Source organism: Nymphaea colorata, chromosome 9 (assembly GCF_008831285.2).
Source record: "Nymphaea colorata isolate Beijing-Zhang1983 chromosome 9, ASM883128v2, whole genome shotgun sequence".
NCBI lineage: Eukaryota > Viridiplantae > Streptophyta > Magnoliopsida > Nymphaeales > Nymphaeaceae > Nymphaea > Nymphaea colorata.
This window is the reverse complement of record NC_045146.1, coordinates 17,944,152-17,961,159: the sequence shown is the minus strand read 5'-3', so window position 1 is coordinate 17,961,159 and position 17,008 is coordinate 17,944,152. Positions and strand designations below refer to the sequence as shown.

The 17,008-nt window shown below is 39.8% G+C and overlaps 2 protein-coding genes across 3 annotated transcripts; one reads left to right on the top strand and one right to left on the bottom strand.

The window, feature by feature from the left end:
• Positions 1–135: 135 nt before the first annotated feature.
• LOC116260514 (rac-like GTP-binding protein RAC2) lies at positions 136–3,860 on the bottom strand. The gene is made up of 7 exons (XM_031638934.2): positions 3,663–3,860; positions 3,114–3,201; positions 2,493–2,602; positions 1,967–2,030; positions 1,513–1,577; positions 654–719; positions 136–399 (listed from the first exon to the last, which is right to left on the bottom strand). Exons 1-7 carry the CDS (start codon positions 3,759–3,761, stop codon positions 301–303), a joined length of 591 nt encoding a protein of 196 aa, XP_031494794.1. The 5' UTR covers positions 3,762–3,860; the 3' UTR covers positions 136–300.
• A 1,412-nt stretch (positions 3,861–5,272) lies between these two features.
• LOC116261165 (uncharacterized) lies at positions 5,273–11,328 on the top strand. Of its 2 annotated transcripts, none has more exons than XM_031639795.2 (8): positions 5,273–5,787; positions 6,125–6,328; positions 6,443–6,934; positions 7,881–7,991; positions 8,135–8,320; positions 9,566–9,904; positions 10,635–10,755; positions 10,857–11,328. In XM_031639795.2, exons 1-8 carry the CDS (start codon positions 5,341–5,343, stop codon positions 10,982–10,984), a joined length of 2,028 nt encoding a protein of 675 aa, XP_031495655.1. In that variant the 5' UTR covers positions 5,273–5,340; the 3' UTR covers positions 10,985–11,328. The 2 variants fall into 2 exon arrangements, with proteins under 2 accessions (XP_031495655.1, XP_031495656.1); XM_031639796.2 differs by having other exon boundaries at positions 5,655–5,787; positions 6,235–6,328.
• The last annotated feature ends 5,680 nt before the right edge of the window (positions 11,329–17,008 follow it).

Sequence of the window (17,008 nt, the reverse complement as noted above, 5' to 3'; positions counted from 1 at the left end):
CCCATCTGAGTCAAGAACAAACTTCTTTTGGAGACAGGCATTATCTAGATACTTTTTGCTAAAAAGCGCACATAGTTTTCATTTTTGGGCCTTGTAAATCATTATGGAATGAACATAGCAAGGTGCCATGCATGATTCAGTAAGGAACGCAAATTATATACTGGAACAAGCCAAGCTTCCTCGCCTGAAGCAGTTTTAAACTTGCATTCTGCAGGTTGAAGTATCCAAATGAAGGAACCCAAAGATGAAAATGAAAAGGCTAAGAAGCCCGGCAGGTTTCGATCTTAATGACAAAATGAATCAAAGAACAACGCAGGATCTTGGCTTTCTTCTTCTTTTCTTTTGTTTAGGAGGTCGCAAAACCACTTTGATAGCAGTGTCAAAAACAACCTTTACATTCTGCAAAAAGATACAAATAGTTTGCCATTAGTGATGTTAATGGAAATATTAAAGGAGTCCTCGACATGAATATGGGAATATAAAAACACGATGTTTGGAGATCTTGATTTCTCCAAAATGCATTGTGAAAATTCAATGGCATTATTGTGCAGTAAGCCTTAATCAACTCCCAGGCTGTGTTATCACCAGTATCAGGATTAACTATGACTATTCATAAGCAACTAGAATATAGGTATCATGGTGTACATCCATACCTGCTGAGTCTTAGAGCTGCATTCTATGTAAGCAGCAGCACCTATCAGCTGCTTCAATTCTTCACCCTGTCAAATATTTAGCCACAAGAAGACCTTGGTGAAAACTGTGGCATACAAGTTGGTTTTGAGTCTTTCAATGCTGTCACCAGTGGAATTCATGGCCAATTTGTTTCAAAGAGCAATTGACGTATCTCGGTTTTACCTCACTAGCTTTGTCATTACCCCAAGTGTTAAAAAAATTAGAACAGATTTATAAAACACTTTAATTAGTGTTTCATGAATCTGCCTCAATCTTTAGGACATATTTACGAAACAGTTACAAACCGTACATTTTGTCAAAAGGCCCTAAAGACCTGAATAAAGCCAGCTCCCTAGTTCGTTAATAAATGACCAGGCCAGGCCATGCCAGGGCACCCTTCCAGTTTAGTTCAAATAGATTGGGTCATTTCCAACTCATACTTCTAAATATGTATATACACCTAGATAGTCAGCCATGTGAATCGATATTTTCATAAAAAAAAAACTTTATGTGTACAGTCATGTGAATTGGCCTCTCCTTAGATTTTAAAAACTTTAAAAATTTATATGTAAATCTAAAAAAAAATAGTTTAATATATAAAAAAATTGAAAATGTCTATTTTGGCCATTGTTAAAATTTTGAAATAGTAGTTTGGCTCCTGCAACAAAAAATTTCTCGCTCTGCCTTTAATTTTATTATGATTTTACTTATGGTAACCTACTTTTCTTGATTTCCAAGAGGGCCAAGCATATAATGTATCCTTCTTGATCTAGGTACTCTGACGCGAGCAGCCGACCCAAACTCATCAAAGATAAGGAAATGGGAGAGCTAGGGACTAACCTGTGTAGTGGTGATTGGTGTAGCGCCAGGGTGATCCATGAAGAACTGCTTGTCGTCTCGCAAATCTGCACCAGATTTACGTGATTCATCATCCAATTTTGAAAAGGAGGAGTTTTCATGTAACAAGGAGCAAAAGGGATTGGATCCGGATCACTTAAATACATGTTGAATCAGATCTGGATTTACCATGATCAGTTGGAAGAAAAATCGGTGAATCCAATCAACTTGCAAATAAGGATGCAACATAATTGGATTTAGACAAGACAAATTCATGGAGATTCAGATTCCGATCAAATTTGGTCCGACCAAAAACACAGGAAAACTTCTTCCTCAATCCGATCCACGTGCAAACAATTGTTTAAGAATGGTTGCATTTTCACCCCTATGATCATGGCACATTGAATTTTCAAGGGAGAGAGAATCAGGGAGGTTCGGCTTTCCGTTTGGAGCATACCCATCTTTGTACCCACAAGGACGATTGGAACGGAAGGAGAATAGTGCCTCAGCTCTGGTACCCACTGCACACCAAAGAACAAAAGAGAGATTGTTTTAAAAGAAACCAATTGTGTGTGGTTGTGTGTAAAAGAAGGATTTGTGGATTTCTCCAGTGGTTGTGTATAAAAGAAAGATTTGTGGATTTCTCCATCCGACTTTGGATGAATAAATCATTCAGCCTCTCACAACACACTGTTTGATGCAACAAATCTCTCAATCCGAGTTTGGATCGATAAATCATTCAGCCTCTCACAGCACACTATTTGATGCATTGCATCGGGAAGTGTGTTTAGTTACACACACTCAATACAATGCATCAGGTAGCTGTGATTGGAAAGTAAGTATATATATATAGAGAGAGAGAAACAAGAAAGCTTTTTTGTTTGAGTAAATAGGCAGCAAATCTAACCACAGCATAGAAGTTAGAGGACAGCAGAAGAAAGTTCAGCATCTGAGCAGGAAAAATGAGATGGAAATTATTTTACCTTCTTATGGATGTTCTCATAGCTAGCTCTACTGATGAGGGAGAAGGCAAGCAGGAAGACATCAGCACCTCTATAGCTCAAAGGCCTCAACCTGTTGTAGTCTTCTTGGCCTGCCAAAATACCAGTGAAAGATAATTAAGCTCCCAATCAAACATAGACCTCCCAATTTATTCTATATACTGAGGGACATGTCTCCCGCATTGGATGGTGCTGAAAGTGTCATAAACTGTTGCTAAAAGTACCATAAACTATTCTCATTCTTTTATATATATATATATATATATAGAGCATTGGATGGTGCTGCTGTTGCTAAAAGTACCATAAACTATTCTCATTCTTTTATATATATATATATATATATATATATATAGAGAGAGAGAGAGAGAGAGAGAGAGAAAGAGAGAGAGAGAGAACCCTGGATGTGACCAACTACTAAGCGTGAGGGACAAACACATGTGAACAGTGCATGCCTTAATTAATAGTTTTTCCTATTGGGTGTGATATTGGTAATTCTAAAAACCGTTAAAAACAAAGTTAAATATTCAAGCGAGTCCGGGATATGCGACAGAGAAAAAAAAAGCCTAGAGAACAAAATCTCTTTAAAATGAACGGAAAACTAACCGGCAGTATCCCAAAGTCCGAGATTCACGGTGCTTCCATCCACAATAACATTTGCACTGAAGTTATCGAACACCGTTGGCACATAATCCTTTTTTTTTCACGTATTCCAAAAACAAACAAGTTAATATCTTCCAACAACAAACTGCAATAAGGTTCATATGCAAATCGTAACAAGAGGATACCTCAAAGCACATAACATTAGTTTCCCTTCTACAAAAGTAATATTTTGTTCTTACACATAAAATAAATCAGATACTCAGGCCAATTTTGTGACGTTAGAGACAGAAAATCTCATATCCATATCAACTATTTACAACATCAAGTGAATGTCTTATGAATCAGACTCTAAACATTCAAGTAAGACTAATTCGTAAACCTGCATCATTTTTTTGGACAGATTCATGAGACAACTCAACAATATTTTGTTGTGGAAAAGGGAGAAGAATAACAATCTAACTAATGAAGACCAAGGCAAACTGAAGGAAGCATGACTAAACCGTGAAGTTAGGAAATGAAAGAAGAAAGAATGGGGATGGAACGGGACATTACCGTCGGAAAAGTATTGCTAGTGTAAGATATGAGCATACATGTCTTGCCGACTGCACCATCACCCACTGTGACACATTTGATAAACCTTGCTGTACTCATTCTAGCCTCTTTCTTCTTCTTTTTCTTTTTCTTCTTCTTCTTTGGCAAACGGATCCACTCTTTAAGTATTGAAAGTAAGATGATGTATGGTTTGAATTTTGAAAGTGGGTGAAGGGCAGGTATGTACGCTTTAAATAAAGGGTGGCCCTAGCTAGAACCAAATTTCGCTAGAGCTACCATAACTAGTGCAATTTCGTTAGTGGGCATTTATGATTGCCTTGCCTTTTGCTTTAAGTGTAAGTGTATTAATGTCACAGAGAGCGCGCACCACCTTATAATGAAGAATGTTTGGAGGGTTAAGTGTGTGGGAAGGAATGCCAAAGACTAATGATTGATGATTTGATACATATATTCTTTGCTTACTGGATAATCAATGCCTTTTCCGGCAATGTGCTTTGAAAAAATTTGCATGATGAGGTGTGTCAAATTAAAGTTTCTAAATTTTGATTAAGGTTGAAATATCATTTTTTAAAATATTTATATAAAACAATTTTTTTTTTTAATTTACATGTAAATTTAAAAAAATAAAATTGAAGTGGAACAAAAGCCCATGCCAACTGTACCTTGGCTCCTCCATTGAGCAACAACTAGTTGTTTCGCCCCTTTGATGGTGAAAACACCCAGTTTCTTACTATATTTCAAGAGTGCATAAATGCAATGAATACTAACGCCAACTTCAAAATGGGAGAGTCGTGAGTTTCATAAATCTTCATAAATCAACCCCTCTTAAATGATGTGGGGGGAGCCTTGTCCAAGCACACACACACAATATTATTAAAAGATGGAATATAAGTTATGGGGTTAAGGACAGGTGGGAACATTTAGGACAGAAACATTAAATAGGACACACATATGTAGGGATTCCAGGTACTGCAGGTAACACTGTACATGACGTGAGTCGAGATGGGGCAGCTCAACTCGACTCGACTCATATCTTGCTCGGCTTGAGTCGAGCTGTACAAGATCAGCTTGAGCTTGATTCGATACTCAATAGACTGAGTTTTGGCTCGAACTCAACTCATTTAAGTTCATTTACCAAGTCCCCACTTGACTCATCACTTTCATTGGTTTTAGGTTTGTTAAAAGATAACCTGGATAAGCTTACTAGCATTTAATCAGTCGGTTTCATATAACTCAAACTCACTGGTTCGAATATAAGCTTGAGTTTTCAGTTAAGATCGAGCTTAATTCATGTACAGGCAACTTGAGCTTAATTGGGACAGTTCGAATCGACCTCAAGTGGGCTCGAATCATTGTACAACCTTAATTCCAGCTCCTGTACTTCTAGGGAATGTTAAAGGACAAGACATCCTGTTCCTAGTATAGCAGGAACGGGAAGAACAATCGCTATTTAGAGTGCGTTTGTTCGTTAATCAAGTCAGAGTACAACCTTGGGTCCATGTGAACGCGGTTGGCGTAGCTCCGAGCTCGGCAACATGAACGAGCCAAGCTACAGCACCTTATGCCGGTTCGAGCACGGCCAGGGTATGGTTTTAGACCCAGAAAGGCCGAGTCAGGGGGAGGCCTTGTCAGTTCATCTACAAACCCTTCGCTGCCGGCCTAACTAACGACGGCGGCCATGGGTGGAGGTGCCGCTCTTCTTCTTCTTGTTCCTCCTCCACCTTTCTCTGCTGGAGTCCCCAAATACCGCTTCCCCTTCCTCACTTGCCACGCGAAACTTTTCTCACTTACAGGGAGACCACTTATAACCAATTGTAGCAGGAGAAAGAAGCTTGTCGTACTTGGAGCTGCTTATTCGTCAGGGACGGACGCCCTGCCGGTGCCGTCGTTGGCGGACCTCGAGAGATTGGACTCCGATGAATTTCCGGCCCTCCGAACTTTCGAGAACGATTTGGGCAGGCTTTCCGTGGTCGGTGACGTTAGTCTGCAGCAAGCCCTCGCCGCGGCTTCGGCTGATGGAGGACGCGCAGCAGACGAGCACATCGCCGCCGGCTTGTCCGTCATGGTTGTCGAAACAGTCTTTCCTGGGCACCCCGGGGAGCACAGCACGGTCTCTACGAGATTGGTAGGTCTTTTAGATTGTTTTGATTTTGTTTGGCGGGAACCATTGTAAGCTTTATATTGGAACTCTTTCTATCTACTTCAGACTTCTCTGCAATCGTGACGTGCTGAAATTTATTAGCTGAAACATCCTGATACCGTGGGGACTTGGGTGTTTCCGCATGCTCCCACTTGTAGAAACTTGCGGAGGAGGAGGATAAGTTGGGTTTTTAGACACAATGCCAACTTGTTTAGAAGATGGGACAAGTTGGTTTTTGTTCATTACCCCATTGCATTCAAACATGTCATGAGGCGCTAGTCTTAATTGCTTAGTTTTAGGTGCTAAACTATGTTGTCAACAGTTTTTGCCAGCTAGAAAGGTTAAAGAGAAAGTGAAGAAGCTGAGAAGTTCTCTCGCTGCTGACATCTTATCTGGTTCAACCTCTAATACCATACTGGCCATGACATTCAGGCAAGTTGTGATTCAGCGGTTGTGGAGTTTTGAGCTTGCCTTGTTCCAACCTGGAACACAGCGCGACATGAATGAGCTGGGGAGTCCCAGAGAGGTATTAAAATGGTCTAAATTGCCTATCGAATCTTTTTGTGAGTCTGGTTTGGGTGGTTTCTTAGGATCTGCATCCTCCCTGCCTGTAAGTTGTTCGTTCATGTTACTTTTTCAGGTTCCAAATTATTGCACCCTTAGCTCCGCAGATGAAAAGGTTCTGTCTATGCTCGCTGAAGCAATTTGTAAGTGTGCATTAGAAAACACTAAGAACAATTTTTTTGGCAACAAATGGGGCATGCCCTCCAGAAGAACATTAGGTTGGCTCAAAAAGCGCAGGAAGATCACCTCCATGGACTCATCAGTATGTTTGTATCAGTTTTCTTATAATGAAGTAACAGGGAATGCTAAGAAGCTCGCAGAAGTGCTTGAGTCGAATAAGAGGAATTCTGTTCTTGAGGCAGGGAAGTCGAGACAAGCTTGGTGGCCTTTGCCTGCATACCCAACAGTGGAAATAGATGACATTTCTGAATTCGGCAAATTGATCGAAGAGTATGTGCCAGCTTACAAGTTGCAGGTAGATGCAGATAAATTTAAAAATGTGAAGTTCGAGGGATGGCAAAAGTCTCAAGATAATAGGTGGGAGATTAGTTTGAGCCATTCCCAAATGGTATGTTATTGTTTGTCTTATCTTTTGTTGACATTCCCTAGTGCATGCAGCTCAATTTGTTATATGTGTAAATAGATAAATTTAAGACTTTTTCTGAGCTATTGCATGAGGCTATTGGTTGGAGAGCCTGATGCTGTCCACAAAATAGAAGCTGTCAATGAAAGTACACATGCTACTCACCCTTCAATTATGTTCTCCAAAAATGAAGTGTGAGATAATTTTTTCCTTTATTGGTTATGGAGCCAATCTATTCGGGGGTTTCGTTTTACTAATCATCACTTTGACATGTTCTATCTCCAACTTTGTCTTTCACCTTTTTCTTGGATTAGAAGAGCCCACTATTTTGTGACTTATGAAGCATGTCCATTCTGCAAATGGTGTACTGTGAGTGACTTGCTATCTATGCGCCACTAGCTCAGGGTGGAACTCTAGAAACCGTTGATCACGAGAACCAACTGGTAGATGTTAATGCTAAATTTTTTCTGCCTTTCTATGTTTCAAAAGTGAACAAACATTTATGATTTCATTAACTAATGTTTGTGCTTTTTGGAGAATGATTTGAAAGAGAGGGTTTGGTTTTCTTGGGTTCCTCTGAAAATTACTTCAATTTTTATTTCTTTTATGGACCTTTCTATCTTCAGCATAAACTTCTTTTGAGTTTCTGCTTTAGATTCTTCTGATTCAACATCTGATATTTTTTTTCAATCCAATACCTGTGATTTAGCATCCATATGATTCTGATTCTGGTCAAAACTGTTTGAGTTGTTATTTTATCTCATACTTCAGTTTGTTTTTCTCTCCCTTGAAAATAACAATTGCATGAATATTTGCACGACTTCAGATTGCAAATAATAATACACAGACATCTTTTAATGAGATTTTGTTCATCTCTTGTTTGGTTGGAAAGTGGGTATACTTGATTCAATTTTTTTTTCATTTTTTCCAGGTAGAGTTGGCTGATATTCTGGATATGTATTATGAGGATTCATATACAGTTCCTCACAAAAATCTCCACTATAAGGTGGACTCAGTATCTTCTAACAACCTGAAGAGTAAGGTGTAGTGCTTGCTGAATGATTTGTGTACTTTTCTCTTTTAATAGGATCATGCCATGATTTTTTTAACATTGGTTGTGCTTTTTTATGTGTCAGTCATTCTATCAGACTGTACGTCATAAATAACTTCTTGCTGTTTTTTCAGCAAAGTATTTCTATTTGGAAAATTTTATCAGCTATGGTTGCCACTGGAGTTATGGCAGTTATCTTCTGTGCTTTGGGAAAAATCTATTCCCGTGGCTTCTCGAACCATGGGAAGCCTACTGAACCTTGTGTGTTATCAGTGGGAGATAGTGACACTTCTGAGCATCAGACTTTTATCCGAACTTGTGTATGTATTTCCTATGATTCCAAATACTTATTACTTCTTATTGCTGTTTACTGTTTGGTCTTGTACTTGAATTCTATGGGTCTTGTCTTGCTTTTATGTTGGTTGTTTATCATTATGGCTCTATTGTTATTTTAAGCATGTTTATTGATGAAGATTTCCAATTTTTACTTCCAAATGAGTATTATCTTTAAATGTATGCTTGTACTGTTTATGTGCACAGAAATTGTCAATGGAAAACAACAAGGGAGCCGAAATCTTGGTGTGGTAGATGAGACTGTTTTCAGGTCGACTTTCTGACACTGTGTGATCTGATAAAGGGGCTTGCCACCCTTTAGGACCTAAACCTTAGACTCCTATAAAGCCTAAAAGTAATCCAGGACTGCAATAGGTAGGAAAGAGACCAAGTGGTCTTTTTTACTCCAAAAACCCTGTTGTTGCCTTTATCAACAATTTGCAAGTTCAGTATTTTGAGACAATTTATAAATTATAACACAAGAGTCATATTGTAGACAGTGAATTAATGCCTTTCAGATGGGGATCATGAAGATAGGGCGTCTATGATAAGGTGCAGCTTGACATTGCAGTAAGAATGGTGTGTTCAGATATTTGGCAATTATTGCTAAGGGGGCTGCCAGTTTGGCCATCGTGTCTTTAGTGATAGCAGCAGACACACAGAGTTGCTCATGCAGTATGAGCATGCCCGAGAATAACAAGGTCTTTCTACGCAACTATCTAAAAAAAATATATTTTCCTGCTCCCCTGTGCAACTATCTAAAAAGAAATATCTTTTGCTGTTTTGGTAAGTCCAGTAAAAGTTTGTTGCTGACTATAGCTTTATTTCTGTCCTATATTTTGTGTAAAATTTTTTCATTTTTGGAAAATTTACTTGACATATATGGTCCAATGAAGCTGCGATACAGGAAGTAGGTAGCATCAGAATTAACGATTTTTTATATTGGTAGATTATATGTTGACTATTCTAGAAAAAATGCTGTAATTGATTGTTGTCTTGCGTGAATGATGTTTTCATAATGGATGGTTCTTGTTGTGTTGCCTATTGGTCATTTGGGTGCATGCTTGCATCTAGATTCACAAGGAGATCTTTTTTTCTTCATGGTATAATATAAGCATGATGACACTTATGTGAAAAATATTTATTATTGCCAAGATGCTGAAGGTACAACTTTCTGGTTCTAATATGTGGTTATGGGAGCTACTGATCTTTTTTAAGTTTTTCCCTTGTAGCCACTATTTTCATCAAATATAGATCTTTCTCCTATGGAGCTGGAAAGTTTATGCATCTCTGTCATGGAAAGAGTTAAACATGACCTTGGCTTGGCTGGAAGTATAGAATTTAATGCTGATGTTGGTGCTTGGACCGGAGAAATTCCAAATTACTTAAGGACATTGAATGGCATGGAGATATTTCAGAAGGGTGATGCTCCACCTGGTGGTTTTGGAGAAAACCATGGTGATGTCACTGCTGATCCATCACATTCCATTATTTCTGAGAAGAGACAGTCTCCTGATGTGGTGGGTGAAGTAACACAAGCACCATTTGCACAAGATGTTGCAAGCTATGAGGTAATCCAATTCTGTTATAGTTTATCTCTAGTCATCATATTTTTCAGTTCTCATGAAGTAGATTGAGGATCACAAACTGGCCTCTGTTCCAATGCGGGTTTCTTGAGTTTTGATTTGCAATATACTGGATTGTGTAAGTCTAATCCACTAGCCGCACACCTATGCTGGTAACATGCTCAGCCTATACAAGCTTCAAACAGCTTGGTGGTTTGGTTTGCATCCTCCTGCTGTTAATATCCAAAAATATCTTTATTCTCATGTTATGATGCTAACCAGGCACACAGGAGAAATCTAGTAATGTCTTGGTTCAAAAGGCTGAAGCAATTGAGATGCTCCCCTGGAGGATAAGATGGGGGTGCCCTGAGGTTTTTTTTAAGGGACAACCTGACAAGAGCATTATATGAGAGTTTGGACAAGGGGACAGATGTAGGATTGGTAAATTTCACTTGTAGGTGCAAATGTGGACATACTAAGTTTTGCGTACACCTCAATTTCTTCATCCAAAACAGGCATCAGAAGTAGGATTAGTGAATTTCCGATTTCGCTCTTAGTTGCAAATGTGGACATGCTTAGTTTCTCATACACCTCAATTTATTTACTCCAAAACAGGCACCAGCTAGCTGCTGGAGTAGTTAGTTTCAACTAATTGCACGCCAGTAAACCGCTTACCAGCTTTTTTATAGACTAATGGTTTTGCGTGCTGATGAATGTTTAATTTTTGTAATTACAGCTTCTGTTATCAAGGGATGGAAAGGTCCTAGGCTTTCAGCCTACAAGTCTTCTGGCCGTCAATCACTGGACAAGAAACCCGATATCCAGTGCACTCTACATGGGGAAAAAACTCTCACCTGGTAGGCATATACTGGAGAGCTATTTTGTGCTGCATCATGCTTGCCTATTGGTAAACTTATCACCATTATCATGCTATTTTTTGAATTTTCCGGGAGAACAGGTCTTTTTGAGCCACGCCTCAAGATTGAACGTCCAGATGGAGCGATCCTGATGGAGCTGTTGGTATCGGTCGGTTCTGCTTCACGTTTTTCTTTGGTGAGGCCGCTTGGCATGGTGATGCCGTCATGATTATTTCATGCAATCATAAACACAGCGCAGATTATTAAGGAGCAGTTGCTGTATAAGCGTAGACAACTGTAGGGGTTGACGGGTCAATGCAGCACTAGAAAGTGGACACTTTCTAAGGAGCTACTGCTCCAGCTCTCGAAATCTTTCACCAAGACAGCATATACCAAGGTAAAGAGTGCGACCATTTGGGGGAAGATGTATTTATTGTTCAGCGAAAGTGAAAATGATCTTTGTATGTGCACCTTCAGCATTCTTGAAGAGTGCCATATGTTTACTGAATTCCTTGTATAGAAATTCGTGGAGGAAAGTAGAAAGTAATATATGTAGTTGATTGCGCTGTTGTATCTAGTTGATTAGGCGCTCTACAAAAAAGATATCTTTCTGGTTCTGCGGATGATTAGATTGTTAATGCTTGTCTTATGGATTTTGGTAGTCAACCTAGTGGTAGGCAGGCCCCTGTCATGAGTACTTTGACAACCTCAAACCTTCTTCAACAACTTCAATGGCTTACGGCAACCAAGGGGGCAGGTGTCTCTTGTTGGCATTTTTCTATTAAAACAGTAGAAAGGAGCATACCTTATAGTTGTTCCTTGTTCGTCTCTGTCTGATCTGTATTTCCTACAATAACGGTGCTGTAAAAGTCAGTCCTGGAATCGGTGAATTGGCCTTGAATCAGTTAATGAATGGGCAAAAATATTGAAAGCGTACTTTTCTAAAAGATAAATGAATATTTTCTAATGATGAATTTCAAAAAGAAAATTAGTAAAAAAGCTTAAACAATGGCACATTGCACTCACTAAGTGTCTGCTTAATAGAATCGATAGATTCTGAAAACGTGGGCTAAAACATTACGGCCGGGAAAATTTAAGCCTGCGCTATATAGAGGCGTACTATTTGACGATGTGCATGATATCTCATGTTCATGATGCTATTTTAAAGAGGCGTTATGGGGATGGCTTATTTATTCTCTTCCACTTTTGACGCCATGAAAGGTTGTTTTTATAAGCAAATCAAAGAGAGAGAGAGAGAGAAACCACGAAGCTTTGGAAGCTTACATTCTTCACCAAGAAGTGAGGTCTTGTAGAACATTGCCACCAATAAGAAAAAGACGTGTGAATTACACATTATTAGGTTCTACACGTTATTATGTTCGGTTTTTTACACAATCAGGTCCTTTTATATAATTTCTAGCTTAGTTTTTTCACTACGGAATTTTAGTTCTATGAACAAACAAACATGGAACTGAAATACCCGAAACAAAGTTCTAAAAAATCAAACAAATGAGGGTAGATAAAAGGTGGAACAAGAATTCCTTCTGGTACCAAGTACCCAGCATTGTAATGCCCGGGTATTTTGTTCCAGGTATTCAAAAGCTACAAAAGGAATACGTGGGATTGGTGGAAATGGAATATAGTTGGTACCTTTAAGGCTAAAAAATTGAAAGGTTTCTTGATATAAGGGCACAACTTTAGTTAATGATCTTAAAAATCGTCTCCGATGTCTTAAGAAATGCTCAACTTTCTAATAGTCCATCATTTATGTAAAACCATGGTTAAGGTATAACAATATGTTAGCGATCGATCCCATGCAGGAGATGCACTGGTCTCTTCCAATGTTTTACATGCATATACAATTAATTCACTTTAATTCAATTGTCCCCACTGTTCAATCACTAAATTTAGACAATAATGCTGAAGTTGGCATAAAAGAAACGTGGGCTGCTAAGACTGCCAAGAGATCGACAATTATTGCTGCCCTTTAAGGGGGAGAATACATTGGATTGGTGGAAAGGGAATATAGTTGGTACTCTTACAGCTAAGAGAGTGAGAAAGTTCTCCCAATGTTTTTTTCTGTTGATAATCTTAGAAATGGTCATCTGCTTTTCAACGTTCTAAGAAAAACTGAACACTCCAGCTGTTCTCCTATGTCTAAGAGTCTGTACAGTTCTTTGCTTTGTTTTGCATTGTACTTCCTTTGCTTATGTTGAGTCATTTGCTTACGCATGTTTGCTTGTAAGGGAGTACCCTCCCATCGGTCTAAGTGTCATGTATTGGGATTCTTAGTTTTAGGTGGTCGGCTTGGGAATCCTATAAGCGGCTTCGGCCATCCTATATAAGTAAAGTTGAGATCATTCTCCTTGCTTATCTTTCTCGTGATATACAAATTTTTCAAGTAGAATACATTGCGAGATTTCTTTATTCACAAAGTATTCTTTATACACTTGTTTTCTAAAACTATATTTGCGCCCCTTTCGATGGTTTGAAGGCTTACAATAATCAGGTTCTTGCTGCGCTGCACGGGCTGAAGGAGTTAGCTCGTGACAACTGTTATCAAAGCCCCAGGTTCTGCTCAATCTGGAGAAGCGATTGGATAGTCGGTGTAGAACTACACGCCGACGATCGTTGATTGAAGAGGACGTCCTGACGACTCAATACAATCTGCAAAGTAGCCCAGTCTGACGAGATGGGTACATCCCAGGGTCAGAAAGACCTGGCCGAGGTGGTGAACAAGCTGGTTACCGACGTGACTACTCATGAAAAAGCATTGGACAATGCAACCGAGTCCTTCGGTGAAATGAAGGACGAGATGAAGATCCTGCAGGATCAAATGACCGATCTTATGGCTATGAATCAGTCACTTACTGACACAGTGACTGCACTGCAAGCTGAAGTCAAGGAACTTCAGATAAAGAACTGCACGCTACAGCGACAAATCTCTGTAGGTGGGGGTGAGGATCGACCAACGATGGTCGACGTTCAGAGGCCAGCGAAATACAATGGAACTCGGAATAGTCGAGCGATCGATAACTTTTTATTCCAAGTGGAATACTATCTGGATCTGCAAGGCATTGTGGGGGACGACCTTCAGATCAAGACTGCGGCTATGTTGCTGGAGGGCGATGCTGTAGCATGGTGGAGACGAAAACGACTCGACATGTAAAAGGAGATTTGCACAATAGACACTTTCAATGATTTTCAGCGAGAGTTGATAACTTACTTCATGCCCCCGAATGCGACATGCCATGCCTATCAGATGGTTGGTGAATTGAAACATACGAGATCCTTGCGAGATTACATGAGGGCCTATCAGAGGCTCATGTTAGATGTACCAGATATGCAGGAACAAGATAAACTGAACTGGTTTATTTTGGGACTTCAATAGTGGGCACAATCCAAAGTGGAAATGAGTAATCTAGAGACCTTGGAGGATGCTTAAGTAGTAGCGGAACGCTTGGCCGATACCCAGCGCAAGAACTACACTAACACCTTCAAGCCCTCGAAGAAGCCTAACCATGGAGGAAGGAAAGAGGATCGACGGGAACGTAAAGATGAATCATCACTCAGCATCAAGTCGAGAGGAGGACATTCTTTCGTAAAAATGACAACCCACAGAATAGAGTGTTGAAATGCTGGTTTTGTGAAGGTAGCTACTTGGGAAGGCAATGTCCGAAGCGTCTAAACAGAAACAATCAAGCAAGCTCTTCAAGACAATCTGCTAGTGCCGTACAAGGTGAAGAAGGGGAAGGACTAAAGATTGGTGCACTTCAACTTCTGAACACCCTAAGAAGGGAGGAAAAAGCGAAGGTGATAGCCACACCTTTCAACGAGCTCATGTACCTAGAGATCTTGGTAAATGGAAGGCCTACCATGGCCATGGTAGACACGGGTGCAACACATAACTTTGTCTCAAATGAGGAGGCGAGGAGATTGGGCCTCACCATTGAGAAGGGAGAGTTACGCATGAAGGCGGTGAACTTAGAGGCAAAACCCATCTACGGTGTAGCCCGCGATGCGGTTGTGAAGATTAAGAGTTGGTCAGGAAGAGCCAACTTCTCGATGGTCTGCAGCGATTATATGTTCTAAGGTAGCTTTACATGTGAACTAGTTTTGGAACAGGCAATGGCGATTCATTATTGACAAGTGGTTTGAATTGGAAAAGGAAACCAATGCCACCTTTTATTAAGAATCACAAGTTGATCCTTATTGTGCCATTCAACGCACCTGTCACGTTCACTGTTTGGTCACGCTCGACTTTCTTATTGAGAGATTTTAGATACTATTTTTTTATTTTCATATAGCTAATCCAATATATATGCATAAAATAAAAAATATCCAAAAAACACGTTTTTCTGGGGATTTTCGGCTCGTGTTCATGACCTACCTGCTGGCAAGGTCTTCAACTGGATTTGGTTGGGCATGGTTCCCTTTGGCATATTTAGAAAAAAAAATTGCTTTGTTTGACATCAATTTTTTTAAAAAAAGTCGTGAGATTTACAATTTGTGGTAAAAGCTTTATCCAGCAATCAAACACGGGTTAAACCGGCAATCATAAGTTTTCAGGGCACCCGCAAAGATGAAGTTCTCAAATTCAATCACGTCATCACCCATATGTTTAATCTTGTGAAACTTATCAATGCAGTAATATTGAACCCCTGGCTAAGTGACCAAAAAACAAATATAAAACAGAACAATGGGAAACAACAGATTGCATTTGCGGCAAAGCGATCTCTTCAGTTGCTTGGCGATCTATGATGAGATCAGACATTTGTTACCTGTTTACACAAGAAATAAATCAGAAATATGGGAGATCTTGTGCCCATCTTCCTTTTGGCAGCGCTCAACTAAAGCATTGCAATCTGAGATATACAGGTAATGAAGCGTTGGGAGATGCCGAACCCCATTTGGCAGGAAATTCAGTTTCGGACATGAATGGATGTAAAGCACTTCAAGTTGGCGGAGGCTTCCCACTGCATCAGGTGGACTGCTTAGCTCCGGCAGACGAGTCAGCCGAAAGCGTTTGAGTTTGGATAATTTGCTCAACCAGTTTGGTAAATGAGTAAGATTTTCAGAATCCTCTATTACCAAGTACTCCAGTTGATGAAGTTGTTGTATCCAATCTGGCAGTGAGTCAAGACCAGGCAACAAATTGATGATTTAGGCATCCAACCTCCTACTCAAGTTTACCAACCCACTGAGTTGGTTGCCCATCCTGAAGGAGTTCATGACCAATGAGCATGTGAGCGACCTTCTCCATTGCCTAGTATGAACTCTGTAAGCAATGTGCATAATTCGAAGTTTGGGAAGGGAATGATGTTTCAACACATCTGAAATCGACACCAGCTTAGGACAATCCTCTATAACTAGCTCTTCCAGTTGGTCCATGTTCTTCATTTTGCACCTGAGCCACTCTGTTCCAAGTTCATGGAAGCCAAATATTTTGAGACACCTGAGCCTTGAGAAATTCAGGTTCTGCAGTAGCCCATGCCCTTCTGTGAAATGGATGTTCGAACCAAGTTCCAGCACTTCTAGCGCTTTCATGTTATCCAAAAGCATAGAAGGTAAGGAAGTAAGTTGAGGCAAATCCTTTAAGGCCAATTTCTTCAATCTGTTGAGGTGCAATCCATGTGGAAGTGAAACCAATTTGTGGCAGTCCTCGATTCTCACAGACTCAAGTTTGTGCAAATCAAGGGGGCTTTTATTCAATAATTGTTGCAACTTCGACATACCACATACAACCAAAGACTTCAGTTCTTTCATATCTTGAATCCCTTCAAGCAATGGGGCTAGCTTAGGTGAATTGATGATCTCTAGGTGCTTTAGTTTCTCCATTTTAAATGTAGAATCCAACATTAAGCAAGCTCTGTAGCAGTTCCGTATTGATAATCTTTCTACAAAACGAGAATGTGGCAATTCAGCCAGCTGATGGCAATGACTAATTGTCATGTCCTCTAAATTTGGACAATTGGGTAAGCACTTCAAATTTGAACGAGGCTTGCCATCAATATCCATTCTTTTCAAACAAGGCATCTCTACATCCTTTTTGATGGCCCATCCTTTCCATTCCTCCATACCTCTTATACTTAGTTCTTCAAGAGCCAGAAAGAACGGCAGCATCCTTAATTTTGGGCAGAAAGAGACTTTTAACCATCGAAGGCATGGCATGGTTTTTGTATCTGCATCAAACAAAAACTCCTCCAGGCTCAACATGTCTATCAACTTCAATTTTTCCAGTTTTGGAAATACA